This window comes from Perissodus microlepis, chromosome 9, assembly GCF_051167445.1.
Source record: "Perissodus microlepis isolate ML-2025 ecotype Zambia chromosome 9, ASM5116744v1, whole genome shotgun sequence".
Taxonomy (NCBI): Eukaryota; Metazoa; Chordata; class Actinopteri; order Cichliformes; family Cichlidae; genus Perissodus; species Perissodus microlepis.
The window spans coordinates 2240631-2263789 of NC_140469.1; the positions used below are offsets into that span (position 1 = coordinate 2240631).

The window sequence follows — 23159 nt, forward strand, 5'->3', positions numbered from 1 at the left end:
GATGGAGACATACAAATGCATCAGTTAAACTAACGTACATGTCTAATGCATCATGGGAATCCCCGGCAGCCTACACCTACTGCAGCATAACTAAGGGAGGATTCAGGGTCACCTGGTCCAGCCCTAACTATATGCTTTAGCAAAAAGGAAAGTTTGAAGCCTAATCTTGAAAGTAGAGATAGTGTCTGTCTCCTGAATCCAAACTGGAAGCTGGTTCCACAGAAGAGGGGCCTGAAAACTGAAGGCTCTGCCTCCCATTCTACTTTTAAATACTCTAGGAACAACAAGTAGGCCTGCAGAGCGAGAGCGAAGTGCTCTAATAGGGTGATATGGTCATTAAGATAATAGACTGTATATAAAAGATGGGCATAGTTTCCAGGTCTAGAAATTGAATGTATAGAAGTGTTTAGGCGTTCCCTGTGCCTGATTTGGCACAGTTCCTTCCTGATGAATCCCAAAAGTAATTTGTGCCGCTAGCTGGAATCAAACCAGCAACTTTTTGCTTACCAAGTAAAGCTTCTTAAAGACAATGGTCCAATGGGCAGTCAGGCCCACCTTTTCCTTGAGGTTTAACAGAGTTAGCCTGCTAGCATTCACTGCTACTTTCAAACTATCGAGCTAGTTAGCTGTATAGAAGCTAAAATGTTGACAAAGTTGTATGTTTAACCACAAAGAGACTGATTGCAGATGTCAGGGTAATCTTGTCTTGTCACAGTAAAAGTTGGAGTTGATCTTGACAATATCTTGTTTTCATGGCTGGTCGTTTATCCAACCAGGAATCTAAACGGTGCATCTTAATGTGCACAGCAAAATACAGGCCGCAGCCAAATCTAAAGGACAGACGGACAAGTTTTATTTTTATTTATTGCTTTTAATTACAGAAAAAAAACAGGAACAATTTGCATAAAATCCAAATTCCACTCTAGAAATATTTGACCTTTCTGGTGTGTAGATATCAAAGAGTACAGTAAACATTGATGAACAGTACAGCATTTTTCTAACCATTCAAAGGTCAATAAAATGAAACTTGGGTTTATTTGGTGTCCTCAGTATATACACACATGAATCCCCTCTTCTTCATCCACTCAGTCTGACCCACATCTTCTCACTGCTTGTGATCCAGAGCAGTGGGATCGTCAAGTCTTGAATGAAAAGGAAGAACTTCAAAGGGAAACATGAATAAAGCCCATCTACAGTTTTGTTTGTTTTTGTGCATCTCTTTAGCAGTTTTACATGAAATATCTTGTCATGAAATATCAATTTAAAACATCTGGGGGGGGGACCCAAACATGTATGCATAGATCAACTAATGCACTGACAGCAGGCTGAGCAATAATGGAGGACAGACGCGGCACAAAAACAAGCACCATATCCACAAAGCTCTGAAAACCACCAATGAACAGCCTTAGTGCATCAAATGGCGACCAGAAACTTCAACGTCTTCATTAATAAATAAAACAATCCTACATTTGTGTTAGCGACGAGTGTTCTCGACCTGATCTCATTTATTTTGTACTGACAACTTAATTGCTTAAATAAATGTTACATATGGAACCCAAAAAAGAGGTGGGAATTATTTTTTTGTCAAACTGCATTTAAAATTCTAATATTAAAATGTGTCAAAGCAAGCTCATCAACTGCTTTCAACTATAGCCAGCTAGCTGCTTGGAGCAAGAACAGCAATAGTGCTGAAGACATTCAACAGAAATGTGGGAACAGCCTACTCTGATTATTTATAACCAAGTTTGTTTTACAAGGCAACTCGTGCTGCTCACACCGAGGCAGTTAAGCTGCCAAGCTTCAGACGTCACTGGTTAATAAGCTAATGTTAGCTAAACAGAAAACTCTATTATAACCTTATCCAAGTCGTTAGCGCTCCGAAGGAATATTACACTAGCAGCTAGATTCAGCATTAGTTACTCTAAGCTGTGCTGACTGACTAATGTGGGCAGCAGTTTGCTTCCCGAGACAGTAAAGACTGATGTGAAAAGTGAAGCCAGTGCCTTAAACGTGCAGTATTATTTTCAGTGGCCATCAGGGGGCGACCACTATGGTTATCGAGTTGTGACGTGTCACCGACAGGTCATCAAGCCGTGTCACAGATTCTCCTCACCTGCCAGTTCGAGGCCCGGTAACAAACATCGCTAACCAGTGGGTGATATCACAGTGGGTGATATCACAGTGGGTGGGCCCATTGTGTACATCATCTAAAACACAAGGGAACAGCGACAGACAAATTCCATTATGAACTAAAAACAGATTAGAAAAATCTTAGATCCTCCTTAAAAACTCTTAACATTGGGTTATGAATTAAGCCACCTTTAATTACACTTATATTCTACATGATCAACAATTAATTGATGTACTCTCAACCACTTTGGGGCTCCATATTCACACCTTGCCTTCTTTAATCTGTGTCACAAAAACCTCAGGAGAATATTTATCGCTTTAAATCTGCTGTTCTGCTTATACTCTAAAGTAATAACTCTAAAGTCCACCTTAAAATATTCAGAAATCAAAACTATAGATCTTTTCAATCGATTCAGTTGAATCCAGAAAGTGTCAGGTGTCGTCTGTGACAGTGTTGAGTTGAGCCTGTAACTGTCAGAGGCTGGACCCACCCAGTGTGTGCTTTACAAATCAGTTTCCATGTCACAGCTTCTGCCCACAGCACGAATGCTTCGTGGGAACGCTGTATGACACTTTGCCATTTAGTAGATCAAATTAAAGGCTAACTTTGGTTGAAAGAAGACGAGTTTTGCCTTTCAAACACTCCACTGATAATTGGTCTGGAGCTTCCCGGATCAATGACGATTCCAACAGGCCAAACTATTAAACTGGACCCACCTCAGACCAGTAGTTGCTGTAAATACACCGGCCCACGTAACGCTGGAGAAGGGGCCTGAGGCATTGAGCCAACACTTCTGCTGCTCAACCATGTTTGGGCAACACACGGTAGCTAAAGTTGGCCAAACGTGAACATGGTTACAGCAGTCAGAGAGAAAAGGATGTTTCCCAATAATGCAAGTGGCCTAAACTTTAATACTAATTAATGCAAAAATGTTGGAGGGGGCTTGGATATGAAGTAAACTGAACATGTTTGCCTTTCTGACACGCCGAGCCAGCACGTCTCAGTTTGATGCACGCGCCGAGCATGGACGCTAAAAGGAAACAGCTACTAAGGTTTAAGGTTTTTTTTTTTTTTAAAGAGAAAAATAAATAAATCAGAGCAACATGGCGAGGACCAAACGTGCTGCCTGGAACAGAACTGGTCTGACTCATTATCTGGAATCTCAGTTTTATTTCTACAGTATGTCGCTTCAACTTTTTCCACTGTTAGCCATAAAAATTGGTTCTACACCTGAAACAACGTTTTACACAAAATGCTGATTAGTTTGCCAATTCATGCAGATTTCAAATGAACACCAATAAAATGTTTACGTGAACGTGTATCCGGTGCAGAATGTTGTATAGTGGCTCCTGCTTCTCTATAGTGCATCTGACCAAAAAAAATAACTTTTAAAAAATGGAAAACAATAAGAAAATTAAATTACAAAGCAGCAGCAATTACCCTTCAACCAAAAACACACCAAGTGGCAAAAACGCGTGAGATCCGTCCACTCTGAATCAGCTTCCTCTTTAAACATACATTCAAAAACCTTACAGCAAAATTGAAAACAAAATCCATCTTTGATTCGTAGTCTTTGAAAACTGCTGTACAATAAAACCGTGAACAGTTAAGAAAAGGCATAAATACGCTCTCTCTTACAAAGAAGTGTTTAAGAAGCTCCCAGTCGAGACCGAAGGCTCCGCTTAATGTTAAAACTAAATATCCTCAAAATAGCTTTCACTTCCTAAGAATTAATAAGTTAATCATTTCTGACCCTCAGTGCAAAAATATCAAAAACCAACTGAAAGGGGGCGGGGCTTCGAGTCACATGGACAGTTTGCGTGTGCAATGAGTAATCCCCACGGGATGAAGGTTTTTTTCCAGGCACGAGTACTCAGGCTTTGTCCACGGAGCCCTTGGCAGGTCGGTCCTGTTCAGAGGATGTGGTGGCGAACACAGAAGCTTAATCACGCTGCTCACAAACAGCTCCCAGGGAAGAGGCTGCCGCCATGGAAACGAGGTCGCAGGAACTTCCTCCGTCCTCCTCGTGTTCTTCAGTCAGCGTTGTCAGGGCCGTCTGAGATGTGGGACGGTGCGTACTTTAACCGGAACCCCCCTGTGACACACAAACACACAAACATCAGCTCGCAGTGGTTCAGCACGACTACATGACTCGTCAGGACCAACAGTGTCCAGTGATGCCGAGCATGTTTGCTGAAGAACAAACAGAGAAAAGGAAAACGTTGCTATTTCACGGCCTGCGCTTCAGGTTTGTGTTATGACTGTGGTTCGACAAACCCACACACATTTATTTTGTGCACTACATTACTCTACCTGTGAGGAAGGACAACTGCAACTGTTTCCAAACACGTTAACCTGTTTAAAACCCATCACAGCCATAAAGTGTGAGCTGGTAATACTGAAGATTATAGATTTGTACACAGTAGTGTGATTTGTGCAACACACTACAGGAAGCTGTGCGGGCAGTATCGCCTACATCACCTGCCAAGACTGCAGACACACTAATGCAGAAGAACACAGCAGCGCTAATGGCAAAACAGGAGGATGGAAGCGTGTCACAGAAAACAAAGTTAAATGCTTTCACTCCACAACAGCATCACTGCAGCGCACGAGCACTTCAAACACCGGCACGCTGGAGCTGCGACGCCAACTCTGATTGGGTGCATGTTGATCCCCTTTATTTATTTCACTTGTATTTTGATGGTCCTGTTGAGTAACGGTAAAAATACATTTGATCATTTTTAAATTCATGCGTTTCTTGAGTCATTAATTTTCCGTGGGAAGAGACAACGGGGCGATATTCATAAGTGGGCAGAGAACATGAGGTTTACCCACAGGAAGTGGAGGTTAGCCTGTCCTAACCAAACCGTTTCTGTGGAAACGTCAAGGCAAAAGTGCAGATAAACAAAAGTCCTACACTGCCTCGTTTGTGTTAACGCATTCAAAATACCTTCAGAAAACCTGACCTTTGATCTTGAGGTCAAGGTCACTGAGATTTGAACTTGGACCCACAGAATCAGTGAGAAATCCCACACCACCTCATTCTGGAGTAATTGCGTACACAAACTTTGGCGTCCATGCCGCCATCAGCCTTTTATGGCTGATAACTGTACTTGTTTGTATTCACCTGTTACTTTGATTTTAACGTAGGAGGTGACACTGCGGTGTTTCACACATGCTGCATCTCACTACAATAATGTGACCGACACAGATTCTTCTGACCATATCTGAAAGCACGTTGTGAACCATGCACAGCTGAGTAAAGACAGTTACAAATATACTTCGTGTGGAGGATCAGCGCTGCCTTCTAGTCTTTGCAGAGTGTTGGGTGTAGCTGTTACCTTGTTGTGTGGAGTCAATGGAGGGCTGGTTGCATTCGTGAGCAAAGTGGCCGCTCACACCGCAGTTATAACAGGACACGTTCCCGTTCTTCTTATTGACGCCACCTCCCCCCAACAGAGAGGGAGGCAGCATGCCCAGGGGAGGGTACACATGCTGGTAGATATGGTGGCAGAACGAAGTGTTTGGAGCCATCGGCTGCTGGAGGCTGTAGCTGGCGGCGGCTACCACTGCTGTAGCCTGCGTGGCCAGCATGTGCGATGGTACCTCTGCATGACTTTGGGCGTGAGTGTTAAGGTAAGGGGGTGGATGTGCTGGAGCAGCACTGGGGAAGTAAGGGGGCAGGGAGGTGGGTCCGTTGGCCTGGTGAGGAGGGTGAGCCTGGGTGAGGTAGCTGCTATTGCACAGGCTTGTGATCTGGAAGAGCGGTGGAGGAACACTGAACATCTGGTGCGCTGCTGCCATCTGGTGGCCAGGGAAGAATAAAGGCGTCTGACCCGAGGCGACGCTCACACTGCTGCTTCGGCTGCCGCAGTTATTGTGACAGCCACACGTCCCGCAGCCCATTGGCAGCTGCTGCTGCGGTGCTGCTGGCTGCTGGGTCTGCTGGAGAGTGAGAGGGCTACCAGGAGCGACCGGGGTGCTTCCAGTGGAAGCACTGCTGTTACTGTAGGATGTAGAGTCGCTGTGTGCCGTGCTGTGTGTAAGTGCTGGGCTAGAGCTCGGGGCAGGTCCAGGGGTGTGCGTGGGCACAGCTGGTGGAACAGCAGCTTGTACTTGTCCAGGGGATGGAGCAGGGGCCACGGGTGCCCCCAGAGATGGCATTGGGACGGGGGGCAGGGTGTAGGGAGAAGGCAGGGCAGACGGTAAGCCTGGGCGCTTGCTTTGCGATGTCTCCACATGTGGTAGAGAAGAGGCCAGGCCCGGGCTGATGTTGGCTGGGTCTTGGCAGGTTAGTATTGGAGAAGACATGACGCTGACGGGTCTGATTGGACCCTGGTGTGAAACCTGCGGTGCAGCAGGTGAAGATCCACTCCCCGGCGCTCCGTCAGTGCCGCCCTGGCTGTGAGACAAAGCCGTTTTGAAGCCCTGGATCAAGGGCTGCATAGCAGAAGTTCCTGCAGGATGCAGTCCAGTAGGTGGAATCCCAAAGGTTTGGACAACATCCCTCTTCTCCGGGTCATCCACAATTCCAGAGACGGCTGGAGGCAGTGTGGGCATCGGAATCATTAGCGGCCCAGCGTCCGCAGCTCCATTGGGGAGTATGTAGCTCACATTATGCATGAAGGAAATATGGGGGAAGTCTGCTCTCCCCTCCAGGCTGCTAAAGGAGGCCTCCGCCAGCACAGCAGAATCAGTCTGGCCGGTGAAGAACATGTCAGAGCCTGGTCCTTTACAGAGGTCGTCACAGGGGCTATCTGTATCTGACAGAGGACAGCAATGTCATTGCTTATCTTTACAGTGGCTTTATTTAGAAAAAGGCCGTGTGTGACAGTTTTACCTTTGTTGTGTTCATCCTCACTTTCCAGGCTCTCTGGTCCTCGGTGCTGTGGGCTGGATGGGGAGCTGCAGCTTTCTGATGATGAACCGCCACCTGCAACAACAATGTGTGTCAAAACAAAAGCCAACCAGCGTCCATCTACTGTGAGTGCAACAGGAAACACAGCACGATTGTTAACGTGTCCTTTACGATAAGACAAGATTTACTGATGAGTTTATTAAACTAGTGACTGAGACTCTGCTTCAGCTGCAATTCATGAGTAATTCCAGCCTATAAGAGACGGTGTTATTATTAGTCATTTACTGTCTACTAATACCATACCATGCAAGCAACCGCTAGGGCCATGTCACATGATAATACAGAAAAATTATTAGGCAACATAAAGGTGTTATATCGCAGTATCATTGCTACAGCAATACCATGTGTTTACATTCCCGGTGCGCACAACAGCGAGACAAGCCTGCACATGTCAGAGAGGGACAGCCTCTGATAGTGTTGCCAACTCGTCAGTAAGGAAAACAGCTATTGGCTGTCCTAAAAGTCGCTAAATGAGGTCATCGCCTAATTTGCATAACTGGTCATGCTTATGTTAAAAAAAAAAAAAAAAAACACCCTAAATGCATTTAGAATATATTTAGAACTACAAATGAAATCCTTTTAAAAATTATTGTTTTTTTAATGTCACGATTCCGACCCCTTTATCCAGGCTTGGTACCGGCAACAGTGACCTGAAACAGGCACTCTGGCAGAGTTACTTTGTGTGTGTGTTTTTAAGTCGTTTTAAACCTTCTGATGACTGCGTTACAGTCAGTGCGGGAGCAGCGGCTTCGCTCCTGCGCGATTCATTTGCAGTTTGGGCGCGTAGGGGTCAGCATCTCCTGCTCCGACTGCAGCTGTGGGCGACTGCTACGTGAGAATGATCCGCCGCCTGCGAGCGCTTTGGCACGGGCGGCACGCTGCTTGTTCAGAGGAACAGCGATACGTGCTTTCACGTCAAAAAGTGGTCATAAGTCTGACTAATAACACCAACAAAAGTCGCTTTTTAGAAAAGAAAAAAGGTCGCTAAGTTGGCAACACTGCTCTGATGGACTTAGGAGCTTAAAGGAGCTGCTTCAAAAGCATTCAACAAAGCACCGTCCTGTTGAAGTACACTGCCTCCTGCTAGCAGACGCTTACCTTTCCTCGGGGCTGCCACCAAACACCCGTTGGACACAAAGGACTTGCACTTCACCTTCTCTCTGAAAACAGAGCATTCATGTTAACACAGATGCAGTACACTGTACACGAATGCACAGACTGACAGAGCCAGAGTCTAATGACAGCTCAAACGTGTCACACAGGGTAAACATGGAGCCTCTTTTAGCTCGTGAAGCAGACCTACCCTTCTGTGGGCAGCACTCTGCTCTTGGTTTTGGTGGATGGGTGGCTTCTCTTGTCTGTGTCCTGGTGCTGTAAGAAAGCGGGGAGTCATTAACATGCAGCTCACAGCTCCCCTGGAATGACTCGATTTGCCATTAATCACTTTCAGCTGTTCAGCTAACAGCGTATTAGGGGATCCCTACCAATGTACACAAATACTACACAGAGCTGGAGCATGAGTTAAAACAACAACAACAACAAAAACAACCCTGTGTAACACCAGTTTACACTGAGAAAAGGATTCTGAGGAGTCAATCCCATCCAGGGCTCTGAAACAAACGGGTTATGAGTGAGATGAAGAATGTGCTTTGTCAGCAGATTGTCCTCCACCTCTCACAGTGTTTGAGCATGTTAGCGAGATAGCACAGAGCACTCCCCTGCACATGGCACGTCCAATCAGAGACACAGGAGCAGCTGGGTTAATGCAATCATAGCGGCCTTCAAACGTCTGCAGCCCATAATGATTAACAGTGTTGGCGAAATGGTGCTCACTGTGCTCCTGAGCTTTACTCACAGGACTGAACCGAGCTGCATTCATGTAAAGGAGCTGCTTTTGATAGCGGCTGGTGCAGCGATGAGCTTACCTACTGCACAAAAGGAGCAGATTGCAGCACAGCAAGCTACCATTTCTACAACACTCGTGCCAGTGTTAGCAATCACATGACTGCTGTGTGTCTCAGTGGCACGCTGAAGTACTGCTGAGCACGAGTAAGAACTTCTTTAACCAAAACATGTTTCTGTATACGCAAGACAAAGACAGACTGGGAAATAACCCGACCTGCTCGGCTTCCTGGCTGCTTCGCGGTGCGCAGCTCTTCTTTCTCCTCTCTGCAGGCCCATTGAGCTCTGCGGCGTGTCCTCCCCTGCGAGGGTCCACCTGGGAGCCTTTGGCACCCGACAGACCGCTGAGAGGAACACGTGTTTTTGGTTAATACGTTTATGTGCAGCTTTTTTTCTGCTTCACTAACAGGTTTTTCTATTCTGGAGACAAAAACAGTGGTGAAGCAGAGATCATACTCACAGCTGGCATGGACTCTTGGACCCGTGCTTTTTCTTGTGTCCCTGTAGATACGACTCTAGATTTCACAGGGTTTAAACAAGAAAAAGTCAATGATGGAGGCGCTCATCCAACTCATTGTTCATTACAATTCACACATTATTACCCATCAAATGAGAAATGTGAGCTTGAGCACAACTAGGGTGAAGCACAGTGCACAAGTTTGATTACATTCTGACAAAGGAGAAGCGATTCATGTGTACTGTTAGCAGTGGCTGTAGGACCAAAGATTCAAAATTCATTTTATACATCATTTTTTTTTACAGGTGGAAAGAGATACCCCATCTCTCTGTGTCTGTCAGGTAAATGGCTTTAAAAGTTAAAAATCAAACTGTTCTTTGGAGAAAGAAAGTCGTCCAGGATTAACAAGCTTTATATAAAGTCTGAGCAGGACGAGGCCGTGCTGACTGCTGCCCGTGGCACATGATGGGGCAAATATAGCTGTGAAATATGAGGATTTGAAACAGACTCAGCTTTTCCGACTGACCTCCAAAAATAAACACTAGTAAGACTCGGGCAGCAGGCCTGGTTAGCTGGCCATGCCTTTGTTTTGTCAGTGCCCACAATCACTTCTCAATCAGCGATTTACACAAACTTCCATGCACTTCTCCCCTCATCATGCTGCACTGCCACCAGTATCATAGAAAAACACCCCCCCCCCCCCCAAAAACAAACAAACAAACAAAAAAACCCAGAAAAAAAGCGCAGACCTGAAAGTTGCTTCTTCTCACCTTCCTCCTGACTGGAGGCATCGGAGCAGTCTCCCTGGTAGGCTGTGCCCAGCTGACAGTTGCCTGTTCAAAAAACCCCCAAAAACACAGAAAAGGTGAAAACCCAGGAATTAAAGCACAAGTGATGAAGGAAAACCACTTTGTTCCATATGTCTGATCACTCAAGACCAAAAACTGCACATCTGTAGCATTTTATTACTTTCATTACATAAATAAAGAAAGTGAACTAAACAGGAAGCCAGAGAGGTTCAAAATATAAAAATCTGGCGCCTGTTGCTCGGTCAGGCCTCTTCTGGGGCGCGGGGGGCCCTCGGGCCTCCGGGCCTGCGGCTCGGTCCACTCTGGCACAGCTGGCTGCCGGCAGAGCCGGCGGGCGCGCCGGTGCAGGCCCCTCTGGCTTCTGCTCTGTGGCTACTGGGTGACCCCTCGTCTGGGGATCCTCAGCCCTTCCCAGGAGGGTGGCACGGATGCCCCTCCGGTGGTTCTCCTTGGGCTCTCGCACTCTGGGGCTTCTGGATGTCTGGATCTCCTCCATGCCTGCTTCATGCCCTGGGGGACGGGGCCATGGCTCTCTACATCCTCTAGCAGACCATTACATGGGGAAACCATTTGAATACAAGCGCGCTGATCCACACAGGTGTGCACGCGCGTGTTCACTGTTCGTAGACTTATATTACACCTTTCCTGGCTGCTACTTCAAAGCACATTGTGCGCTGTCTGTCCTGCTTGCTGCACAACAACATTGAATATTTAGTATTTACTGCTGTTTACACTTAGCTAGATTAACGTGATGGTGTTGTGTTTAGTATGTTGCTTTGGTTTTTTTTTCTTGTTTTCTCTTCTTTCTCTCTCGACAGGTGATCCAGGAGATTTTTTTCTCTTCCCTTTCTCACTGTCCCTCTCTCCTTCTGTTTTTCCTTCCTCTTTCTTTCTCCCTTTCCTATCCCTCACTCATGTCTGTCCCGTCTGTAACAACTGAAAATAAAATAAAATAAATAATAAAAACAAAGGTCGATCAAATGGATCATCACGGCATTGCCGTGATGATCCATTGGGTCTCCTTGTTGGTCTTCAGACAACAATTCTGACGGCTAAAGAACCAAATGGGACAGGCAAAAAAAATAAATAAATAAATAAAAATAAAATATATAAAAATCAATAAATACAACATTACACAAAATAGTTCTTGTTGCTTTCTCCGGCTATTGTAAGGCTCCATACATGAACCTGAACTGTGACTGCGCTCCCTCACAAAGGACCAGAGGACATTATGTTGGTGGACATGCGTGTTTCAGTGAGAGGAGGTGAGACCACTGACTCTTCTGCAGGATGATGCTGCAGCTTAGTATTCATTAACAGCTGACCTTTCAGACAATTGCATGATCTAACATGAATATCCTCTGAGTATCTTGGCCTTATACTCACATCTGCTACAAGTAGGTTTAGCAGCGTAACTGGAATCACAGTTGAAGAAGCTGCAGACCTTTCTGGTCTGCCTGAACAGCGGAGGCGCAGACAGGAACCTCTCTCTACAGGTGAGAACAGAGAGACAACATGAGTGCAACTCTGTTCATTAACAAACAAAAACAAATACCCTAAACTTAGACTTCAGAATGACACCATTACTCTGAACACAAACTCCACCTCTGAGAACGTGTTTGGCAGATATTTTGAAGCACTAAACGATTATTCATAGAAATAGTCACTAGGACGTAAAAACTGCATGCACAGGATGGAGCTGACAATATATCAGTTACATTACATGATCACAAAGGCTTGAAGAATTCACAAAAATATCCATGGACTTTCTTCTGCTTATCAATTTCAGATTTGTGGGAGTGCATGGATCCTTTTCCAGCAGGGTGAGAGGCTGGGTACAGTCTGTACCAGGGTTAACACAGTCACACTAATCACTGTGTGCCCCCGTTCTCATAATGATTGTACCAACCCCCCAGTCCGTAAACATTTAACCTGTCGTGCACTGTGCAAGTTTTAATGGCCCATAACTGTAGCCAACAGTGAAGCAAAAAGCTTTGCTCCAGCACTAGTTAAGCCTCGCCTTACACAAGATGAGACACAAGACAAAAGTCTGAATGTGGGCCGGACTTTGGATGCAAACAAAAACAGTCCAAGCAGATAGGTTTCAGTTTCCCCACTCACTCCACAGTCTCACTTCACACTAAATGAAACTGGTGGAGAGGCCACACCCACTGTGTGTGTGTGTGTGTGTTATCAGAAATGAAAGGAAAAACAACAACAAAAAACCTCTCTGGGTTGACTATCCATTCAGCCAAGCATGAATACCAGCCCCGTTTAGCATGCCTGACATGTATTACAGGGACACTTACCAAAGCTTTGCAGATAATGGTCAGACCCATTTGACAGAATATCATGTTTAGCTGTGCTTTCTAGGTCAAGGGCCCCCGCTCCTTTTTCCACCCTCCAGTACTGGCATGATGGGGGTGACGGTGTTCCAAACACAGCCCCAAGTCATGTTTTACAGTTTGTCCTGCTGGTTTGTAGCAGCAGCAACAATAACTGACACAGCACACTGACGGAAACGAAGGTACTTAAAATTCCCACGGAGCTGCTTGTTCAGAGCTATCTTAAGCTCAAGCTTTCAAAATAATGCAATGATGGTTAGCTAATTGTTTTTGTTTACATTTTAAACCGGCTGTATTGATATATAAAGAAAAGACAGACGATGCTGTTCAATTTGCAAAATATGGGCCCGTTAGTGTCAAACAGGAGGATTACAGTCTGACACTAACATGCCCTTTGGTTTCTCAGTCTGCCCTCCTCATCACATTGTGACTACATCTTCATCTCTGGTGACATTTTCCCTCCACACATGCACACACACACCTGAGACAAATAACCGCAGGACACTGAGAATCTCATCCAGTGTTCCTTCACTGACCTGGTGTCATTCCATTCAAGTCTACTGAGCGCCTCAAAATGCCACAAAGCTTCTTACTTGTTTTCGAAGTAAACTGCGGCACAGTGAGGAGTAGGAATGCATGTCAGATTTTTTACACACAGGAAATGATGCTGAACAACGTCTTTGGGTAAAGCAAGACAGATGTTGACCTCTTATCCTTGGGGAACTCAGAATAACAGAACAAAATGACCACAGTCGCGACTGCGGCAAGTCCTCGGTCAAAGCTGCAGTCCATGTGATCAGATATGTGAATGGCAGAAAACGCCAAACAAGATGGAGCCGAAACAAGTTATTTTAACACAAGCTAGCCACAAAAATGCTCAACAAAAATAAATATTCCTCATCAGAAACTGGCTCATCTAGCCAGAGATCAAAAGGAGAAGCTTTTTAATTTCAGGTGAACAAGTGGGTTAGATGTAAATTACCTGAGGTTCTTCTCCACCTCCCTGCTCTCATACTGGCCCCCCTGGTTCAAAAGACTCAAGATGCTCTTCTCAAAAGACTCCGTACACTGATCCTTAGGAAGCTGCAGAGAAAGAGAGGGAAGGTGAACAACAGGCGGGATGCACTGAAGCATTGCGTGCACATACAAGTTTTCATTATGTGTCTTTAAGACCTCGACTTCCTTTTTGTGCTAAATAACCAGCTTTGGGTTCAATGGTGTGGACTGAAGCTGTATTACCATAATGTATATACGATGGTACATCCCGATCACCTGTGCACAGATTAGTTTCGTACAGGACGACGAATAAACTTTAGTGAAACCTCCCACTGTGAAAATGCTTCTTTTTTAAAAACTGGCCAAACATTTGAAATTGGCATCTGGACTCATACAGCTGTTACTGATGGAGGTAAGACCAATCAGAAAGTGGTTCGATTGCCAATGACAACTACTCCACAGTATCCTCAGCAAGTTTCCCCGGATACAACCGTCAGAGCTGGTGTGCAGATGTTACACAAGAAAAACATTTATATAAATGCTTGAAGTACAAACTGCTGAGAGTGCTCAGTGTAGAAAAAATAATCAGTAATTACCAGTGTATCAGTCTATTTACTAATAACACTGCTGTCACTTTGTTCTGCTGATGTGTCTGCTGAAGTTCTGACAGCCAGCACGCGAGCCAGCACGACCCTGAAATTCAAGCAGCTAAATTAACTGTGCTGATTAAATGTGCTACAGCTTCGTCCATTTGCCTCAACGTCTTTGCATCGTTTACAACAAAACAGACCTAGTTGCACATGTCACAGTGACACACTCAGACCGAAACCTCTGTACAATTAGAAAACTGTCTTAATTATACATCTTTAAAAAAAAATAACAGTTCAACAAATAAAGGAATATAACACAACACTGAAAGTTTCTTTACATATACTTTTGCAGCTCTTCTGATTTAATATTACTGCTGTGATTACCTTCAGGAGGAAGTTCTCCAGCTCAAAATGGGTTTTGGTCACTTTGCTGAAAGAGGAGTCGGACCACTTCACCTGAAACAGCAGCAGGACACTCCATCACTGCAAAGCCACAAGTGCCTAAAAACACCTCACAGAAGGACTGCACTAGAAGTTTACCGCACAGTAACGGCGTAAAAACACCCAAGCAGGGCAACAATACTGAATAAAAAGCGATCAGCCTGTGAGCATAAGTGGAAAAAACAAACAAACCATTCAAATAAAACAAGAAAAAACAAAACTTGCGTTAAATGGAAGACTGGCTTACTCTCCTGCTAAGAAATCGAGGTGTGACATCTTTTCTAATCTCAGGAGTTGCTCATGTCAAAAAGATAGAAAAGAATTCAAAGTTAAAGTTCTGTTTATGAGCGCACTACAAAGATACGTCAGTGTCTGTGTCTTATGCATCAGCAGCTCATTCCAGTCCAAACAGAGCTGCTGGCTTTACTGTCAAAGCTTAGAAAAGCCAACAGGACAGCTAGGCTCTTCTCTCCAATTGTTTAATGATTTCTCTGCACATAATCAACAATCAGGTTACTTTGTTCTATAAAGATCTAAACAGACTTCTCAAGGGATAAAGTCACCAGCTGTGACACTGACACGCCATGCACCACTGAAAATGGGATTTTTCTGAGCGCAACGGCCAAGTAGGTCAAACAAAGTAAAGAAAATACAGGAAACTATCTGGGCGTTATAATAGGCACATAACTGTGCGTGTCACAATAGGGGCACGTGTAAAAGCTGCATTTTTCTTGCATGATCAAGTTCACAGTTGCGGGTGTTGGTGGCAGAGCAGAAAGCAAGTTTCTGTATGTGTTACTGAGCAGGTAGACTAACAAAAAAAAGAAACGTTTCTACAAGAATGAGGAGCCTTAACTTTCTGTCACTGTATCACATGTGGTGAATAGAAGGGCAAACAAACTTGTTCAGACCCGCCTGAGAAGCATGGCAGGCAGCAAGCTAGCAAAACAACCAATGACCCTTTGCCTGTATACACGGGTATTTGGAAAAGCCCAAAAGCATTTTGGGCTCCAACGACAGGAAAAAGACAATTTATTGCAATAACAGACTTCTTATTTTGAACTGTCAATCATGCAAAGCTACTCAAAGGTTAACAGTAAAAATTCAGATTTGTAACTTAACATCACAGGTCATCTTTGACTTGACTTGATCTAAAGCGGTGCCCGAGTGTGCGTGTATGCGGTTACCTACCTCAAAATTGTATTCCTTGTCCGTTCTCTTCCGACAGATGCCCCTAAGCACAATTCCCTCGATATGCACAGCTGCACAAACACAGAGGACACACTAATGATATAGTTTTTCCATAAAAACAGCAACATAGCTAATACCGTCTTCAGACACAGTAGTACAGGTCTACTGAAAGCCTGTTGAATTATTTAAGCCCATACAATATCAGGGTCACTTCAGCACCTGCCATGAATAAATCAGCAAGTAGAGAAAAATGTGTATTGGCTTCTCTGCAGCTGTACAAAGTGCCAACATAACAAAAAACATTAGTGCCTTAGAAATCATTACAGCAAAGAAAAAGAAAAAAAGCTACTCATGAAACTGACTCAGGGCACATATCAAAGCTGCCAAGATCTCAGTTGCACCTGCAGCAGATAATTGCCATCGTGTTCAGTATGTGCACCCTTTCTATTCACCTTCTCTCTGTGTTGCCCTGCGGCTGGACCGTCGGCTCTGGCAAGGTGGATGGGAGGCTGGACACTCTCCTAGCCCAAGCCCTTGAGAGGCCAGGTAATCTCCCTTCTGGCCCATCAGCTCCTGGAAAACAAACACTCAAAGTTAGAAACATACTAATTCACTGCAAGCTGAGCTCTACTCAGAAAGTACTGCATTTCACAAGTGTCACAGTTAGCTATGACATTTCAATTTAAACAACTGTGGGTGCAAATTACAAATGCTGGGGGAGGGGTCAAAGTTCGATCAACACCACCAGTGGTTTGTTTTACTTTTCCCACAATACACAGCTGGAGATCAATGAAGGGAACTGAAAATTGGAATACTATCCCAGGATCTCTGATATAGATGGACCGATCCGATATTACGTATCGGTATCGGTCCGATGCTGACGTAAATTACTGGATCGGATATCGCAGAGAAATAAAAAGTGTAATCCAAGCCATTAAATATCAAAAAAGCACCTCACAAAACTTGCGACACGGCGTAACTCGGCTCATAACCGTAGCACGTCGCAACAGTGTGCTCACGTGAGAGCGGCTGTGTGTATTTGTAGCCTCGCTACCAAACCAGCATTTTATCTCCGAGGAAGTGATCCCAGAGAGAAGTAAAGCAAGTGAATGTTTGTAAAGCATTCAGCGTTAAGCTTAACAACCGATATATGGAGCGACTGCCTCTCTCTCTCCTGCTGCTACTTCAATCATGAAACTGATCAATGATCAGCTGATCGGCTTTTCTGTCGTGAGTCCGTCTCTCTTGTTTGTTTTTGAACCAGAAAGAGGAAACCAGCGGCTGAACAACAGCAGCACGTTTAAGCTTGATAAGCTGTTGTTAGAATTTATTTAATATTACTTTCTACACCAGGATCTTTTTCTACGCAGCTGACGGCTGGTAACTGTGCAGGGGCGGATCTAGCAAAGTTTAGCCAGGGGGGCCGATAGGGCATGAACAGGGAAAAGGGGGCACAAAGACATACTTTTCTTTCTTATTCTCATTTAAAATGTCGAGCTTTTATTAAATAATTATCTGGATCTTACACCCAAAGTTTTAATCCGATGTAACTACTCTTTAAAATACCAGAATAGGGAGGATGGAGCAGGTTTAAGTGTATTAGATTGATCAGTGTTGCTGAACTATGAAATATTTTGGGTGCAGTGTGTTTTTTACATACAGATATAACAGAATAGCCTTAGCGTTTTTTTTTTTAACGTCAGTATGAACTTATACAAAAGGCAGCAAGATATTAAAAAAAAAATCAGTTTTATTGATTTAAAAAAATACACTATATCTGATTCATATCGGTATCGGCAGATATTCAAATTTATGGTATCGGACATAAAAAAGTGGCATCGTGCCATCTCTAATCTCTGAGTACATTTTTCAGCTTTTTCTACGGAGTGTAAGACTAATTGCAGTGACTTTATAATTCACTTCTGACACAAAATGAAATCAATGGCCCAAAGAAAATATTAGTCTGTGATAAATTACAAGCCAACAGGAAACATGAACCCACAGAAATGCTAAACAAAGAAAGGGAAAAAAGCACATATACATACATAATATAAATAGTACAGAAAAGAGCCAAGCTACAGCATCCGTCTGTGGGTACAAGAAGGCCAAGCAAAGCACAACATTGTGTCAGTCACAAGGGATGAAACAGATTATGTATGCATAACAAAACCCCAGAACCCTCCATTTGTTTCAAACCATTCACTTTCTCTATGTGTTTGCCCACATTGTGGCACAGTCCAGAGACTATTCTTTGAAAAGGGCACGAGTGATTTTATTAAGAGCAGTGCATCTTCATCAGGCAGGGTTCTGACTCACAATGACTTCATCCCGGGACTCGTGGAACAGAAAGCCTTCGAGTCAGAGATACAGACACGTATGCTGCTACTAGCATAATGTGACTGGGCTGGAAACTAAGAAAGTCTCATGACCAAACAACTCACACTTTGTTCCATTAAGTATCTTACATGGGGAATAGCGACTGCTATTTCCTGCTACATATCCCCCACGTGTGTGCATTAGGCAGCAACATGCAAACTCAGATCCTTTAGAGTGGCTGACCAAAACGAGTGAGGGGTTTCTCATGAGGCAGTGGGAAGTTCTCCCCCTTGAGTGGCTACAGAAGAGCTTTGCATTCCTCACATGACTTCAAGTTAGTTAACTGAGGTTTTGTTCATTCATAAAATAAAGCTGAAACAATCGTTTAATAGAGAAAACTATTAAACAGTTTTCTCAATACGGGCCGATGTTATTATGCCCTCCTGTACACTTCAACGGAGCCTGTGGTTTGAACTTTATCCACTTATAACACAAACCTGTGGAACCAGGTTTAATGACTGAAATCAACAGTTTGTACCTAATTGGAATCAAATGAACTAACAACTGCTGTTTGGAGACAAGAGGGACCACCATGTTTACACAGAGCTACAGGACGCTCACATCAAGAAACTGCTAAATACTACAGAAATGATATTACTATTTCAGTTTCAGTCATTGGGGAGCAAACTGAAGCCTGTTAAACAAAGCAGGCTTACTGAGTTGCTTGGATCCTCTTATAGAACAGAGAAATCACTGAAGTCTTAAACACAGACTGGTGAGGAAAGGTAAGAAAATTCAGAGTGGATGTCACAGTAAACCTGCTTATAAAAAAATAATATTCAGGTAGACAAAATGTCCTGGCTTTGTATGCAACTTTGTGATGCATTTCTATGGTATATCTTTGAATTATGTTAACAAATCTGGAAGCAGATTAGACGAAACAAAAAGCAGCCAGTTTAGTTTAAAGGATTCAGTCATAAATGGTGTTGATAACAGCCCAAGGAGGTATGCTAAAAAAGCTATACATTGATAACTCACTATACTTAATATTCATGTCATGAAGGAATCACTTAACTTGGCTGGGTTATAATGACACCATATCCACTTTATAGGAGGTTGTGTTCAGGGGTGAGATTTAAAAATCCAATGAAGAGAAAAAAACAAACATTTTTTGCAATTTTTGTTGCCAATAGATGGAGGAAAAACAGATCAAAGGAGCAGGGGTCCTTTGATCAACACTTCACACTGCATCTCTGCTGCTCCCACTGATATGTCAGTGTCTGGTATTGTATACAGTGTCATCAGGTCCCCCAGCAATAATGTGTCAAAAATGTAGCGCTGCTTGCAGGTACATTAGCATTACATTGGCAGTGCCAGTAATGGGAACCTTCTTTCCTTTAGGATTAACATCCACAGTGCTCCATGTGAAATGCTTTGGACAAGTGGTTTTACGTGACCTTCCACAGGCATTAGCAGAGAACTACTGAGCAGATATACCCTCAAATCAGACATGAGGTTTTAGATTTGTTGAGCACTCCAAGCCCTTTTCACCAGAAAAAGTAACCAAAGATGAAAGCTGAAAATTTTAAAAATGATTTAAAAAAAATACTTCAATGCAGTTTAAGCCTGATATGAGATTTGAACCACACTTCCCCAGGTGAAAGCTTTCTGCATCTTTCTTTTAACATGCAATTCTTCCAGTTAACACTACTCATCTTATCTGGCTGATAAGATTATGAGATACACTTGCAGGGAGCCCAATTCCAACTCGTGTTTTTGATTTTTTCATATATTCTAAAGCGTTTTAAAAAATGACACCAAAACATGTTACCAATCCCACCTTTCATAGACAATTAAGACCACATGGATGGATGGATATTTAGCTGTGTGGTTGGGAGATCGTTGGGAGATCGGCTCTTTATCAAACACCTGCTACAGCACAGAGCCGCTTGGAAAGCGGTCTGTTTGAGAATTAGTGCTGTCAGAGGAGCGCTTGGCATTGCATCTGAATATAGCTTTAATAAGGGCACCACTTACCCTCCAATAAGCTTGTTAGCGACTTACACGGTAAATGGCGGTTAGATAGATGATGGTAACCCAGACAGTTAAACAGCAGGCTACAAAACAGCTCTGAGCGTGAGACAGCGTGTAACAGCTGCCCAAACTGTAGCTAGCAGCAGGGTAACCGGCTGGCTTTCATGTTAGTAATAGCATAGTATAATGGCAGCTAATGCTAGCAGAATAATGTTTGCTCTGAGCATACTCTACCAGTATGTGACATTATTTTCATGTTACGTAGTTTGAAATACATGTATCTAACGTTTTTTCCCACTTTAACCAATTCTGCTGAAGAACACATTTTAAAGTTGGGCGAGTTTAACAAGCTAGCTTAGGATTTAGATGGGCTAAAGTTGGTTTGTTGCTCATTACCGTTGCTTGGACGTTTAATCTACGCTGGCGTTGACGCTTTCCCTCCTCCATAGCAAGCTCTATTTTGTCGAGCAGTTCCCGAACAACTTGGCGTTGGTGGAAGTGGAAGGCTGGGTGCAGGGACGCCATAGTAAAAAGCAGCGCAATCTGCTCCAGAGGTCCTCCGGCTGTGTCGTTTGCAGAGAAGCCGCAGTCTTCTTCTGAACCTCCGTACATACTGTCGGCCTGACACGGCGAGTGAACGTGAGAGTCCCTAAATGGAGGGAGGGGGCAGTCGTAATTTCTGCAGAACAAGGCCGGGTTGACATGGCTGAGTATCCGAAAGAGTATTCCAGCACATTCCCTGCTGTCAGACCCGAGGAGGGACAGGCAGACTAGGAGTTTAGACCTGATCACTGGGTCAACCACGTCCGTTAACACTCCCAAATCGCTCGGACTATTTGCTCGAAACTCAAAGTCCCGTAAAACATGGTAATCTTTTCTAGCGAGATCCTCCAAGTAAGATCCTAAAAAACGGAGCTCCAGGGGTTGGCACATATGCAACAGCCCGCACATGAACTCGATACGCTTAGCAGGGTTTAGGTGCAGGCCGAACCACTCAAAGACGCTCTCCTTGTCCAGTTGTGCTGGATGCACCGGAGGTCTGGGCGAGTCCCCCAGCTTGTCATACGCCACGGAGGGAGATGCCGCCCCGAGAACATGTTGGTGCTTCGGCCGATCCAATGAATCGTTCTTAGCCGTTTGGTTACCTCCTTCCTCGCCCGTTTTCGTCGGTAGCTTCATTTTCAGCATTATCAGTGCTACGAGAGAGCCTTCAAAGTGTAGACGACGGACCAATACACATTACTGACAACCTAACAACGCCTCGTAATACTGACCGAGAACCGAATATCCGTCGTTTTACCGTGTTATTACTGTTAGCTAAGCATCTGACGCGGCGCCACTACAGAAGCCCTTTTCACGAAGTTACAGTCTTCTTCTACTCTGTATTAACGGCAGTGTGGCAACTACTGTTAGCTCATTGCTGCCACCGCGCGACTGGTGTTGGAGTTACAGTGGCACAATGAAATACTGTACTTGAAAAGCTCAAATGTAAAATCTAATTACAGGCCTGTAATTTTACTGTAATAGGCCTACTCTAATGCAAAACAGCGTATTCTGCTACTTAATTTGTTCAGTGAGATTTAGTGTAGTGCATGAAACACTAAACTAAATCGAGGGCCAGAAAAAGATGCTTCGTGGGCACAGCCGACATACCCATCACCCATTTTTAGAGTGATCTTCAGCAATAGTTCTCCACTACAGGTCACTGCATTTCAGGAAAACTTCCAGAAATCACTGTCTGTGAACAGTTTGCTGTGCCATCCTCAAATCCATGGTTAAAGCTTTATGATGCAAAAAAGAAGCCACACATATGAACATGAAACACCACTGTCTTCTCTGGGTCAAACAAGAACTGAAGCAAAGTGAGAAACTGCTCTGTGGTGAAACGAACCAACATTAGAAATTCTTTTTGTAAAACATGGAGGCTGATGATTCGTTTCTAAATTCCACTTACTGATGAAACTTTATTGAACTTTACTGAAGTGCTGAAATCAAGACTTCATTAAAACACTTCTATTTAAAATATAGGATCACCTCACATTTAAAATTGATCAGCAATCAAAAGGATAAGTATTTATTTTAATTAATCTGTATCTGTCCAAATGTGTTCCAATCCCTATTTTAGGGGCAAAATATGCTAAAAGGTTAATATCTCCTGGACAGATTTTCCAGTTTAAAGCAAAGATCACGAGCCATCAGCACTGTTCATTGAGGCAAGACTGCCCTCTGGAGGAAACATCTGGAAATTACAAGAGTGGCAGTAACTACCAGCTGCACCTCCCATACAAAAGTGTGACAGTGGCATCCATGTAACTAATGCTGTATGTTGAATCTTGAACTTCAAGCTCATTAATAATGTGTTCGGTATATATATATTAACATATTATTTTTTCACTGCTGTGCTCATATGAATACACATAAATAAAACAAACAAACAAATTATACTACAAAAAATTGTCAACTATTATAAACAGCCTCCACTTTGCACTTTTCACAATTTTATTGTGAATTTTCAATTAAATCGATTTTTTTTAGTAATAATGGGCTGAGATTACAGAGAGACAACACATTTGTTTCTCTCAGAAACATGTTAAACATAATTCTACGTTTTTATTGAGCAAAGGTAACCTCAACCTTCCCCCCTCTGCTGTTTGCTCTGTTACACACAGTTGAGTCTTTGGCTTCAGCTTAATTTTTAAGTACAGTATATGTACACGTATCCAAATGTTATTGTAGAAAATTATGCTAAAATCAAAGTTTTCCCATGGGTTGATCTGTGAGGAGCAAACGGAGTGTAACGTGTCATTTCCGTTTGTCAGTGATCGCGACTTTATCGCAGTGATTCAACATGAGCCGCAGCTGCTTTTTCATCTCTCGCTGCAGAGCTTCTGTAACCCTTTAATTGAACTCATCTCCTGTACAGCTGCAGAAAACAGCGTGCTGTGAAACCACAGTGCTGCCGTGCTTTATTACACGACTGCCGATCACAGACTCAACACTTGATCCCCTTTATCTCAGACTCAGAGAGA

At 43.8% G+C, this 23159-nt stretch overlaps 1 protein-coding gene across 3 annotated transcripts; it reads right to left on the bottom strand.

Annotated features, from left to right (window-relative positions):
- Positions 1–58: 58 nt before the first annotated feature.
- Positions 59–21509, bottom strand: zcchc2 (zinc finger, CCHC domain containing 2). Of its 3 annotated transcripts, none has more exons than XM_084938741.1 (14): positions 20527–21509; positions 16233–16353; positions 15781–15851; positions 14533–14604; positions 13545–13645; positions 11604–11707; positions 10179–10241; positions 9412–9466; positions 9169–9295; positions 8353–8420; positions 8148–8209; positions 6972–7064; positions 5473–6894; positions 59–4226 (listed from the first exon to the last, which is right to left on the bottom strand). In XM_084938741.1, exons 1-14 carry the CDS (start codon positions 21316–21318, stop codon positions 4165–4167), a joined length of 3213 nt encoding a protein of 1070 aa, XP_084794867.1. In that variant the 5' UTR covers positions 21319–21509; the 3' UTR covers positions 59–4164. The 3 variants fall into 3 exon arrangements, with proteins under 3 accessions (XP_084794867.1, XP_084794866.1, XP_084794865.1); XM_084938740.1 differs by having other exon boundaries at positions 5473–6888; positions 10158–10241; XM_084938739.1 differs by having other exon boundaries at positions 10158–10241.
- Between the last annotated feature and the right edge of the window lie 1650 nt (positions 21510–23159).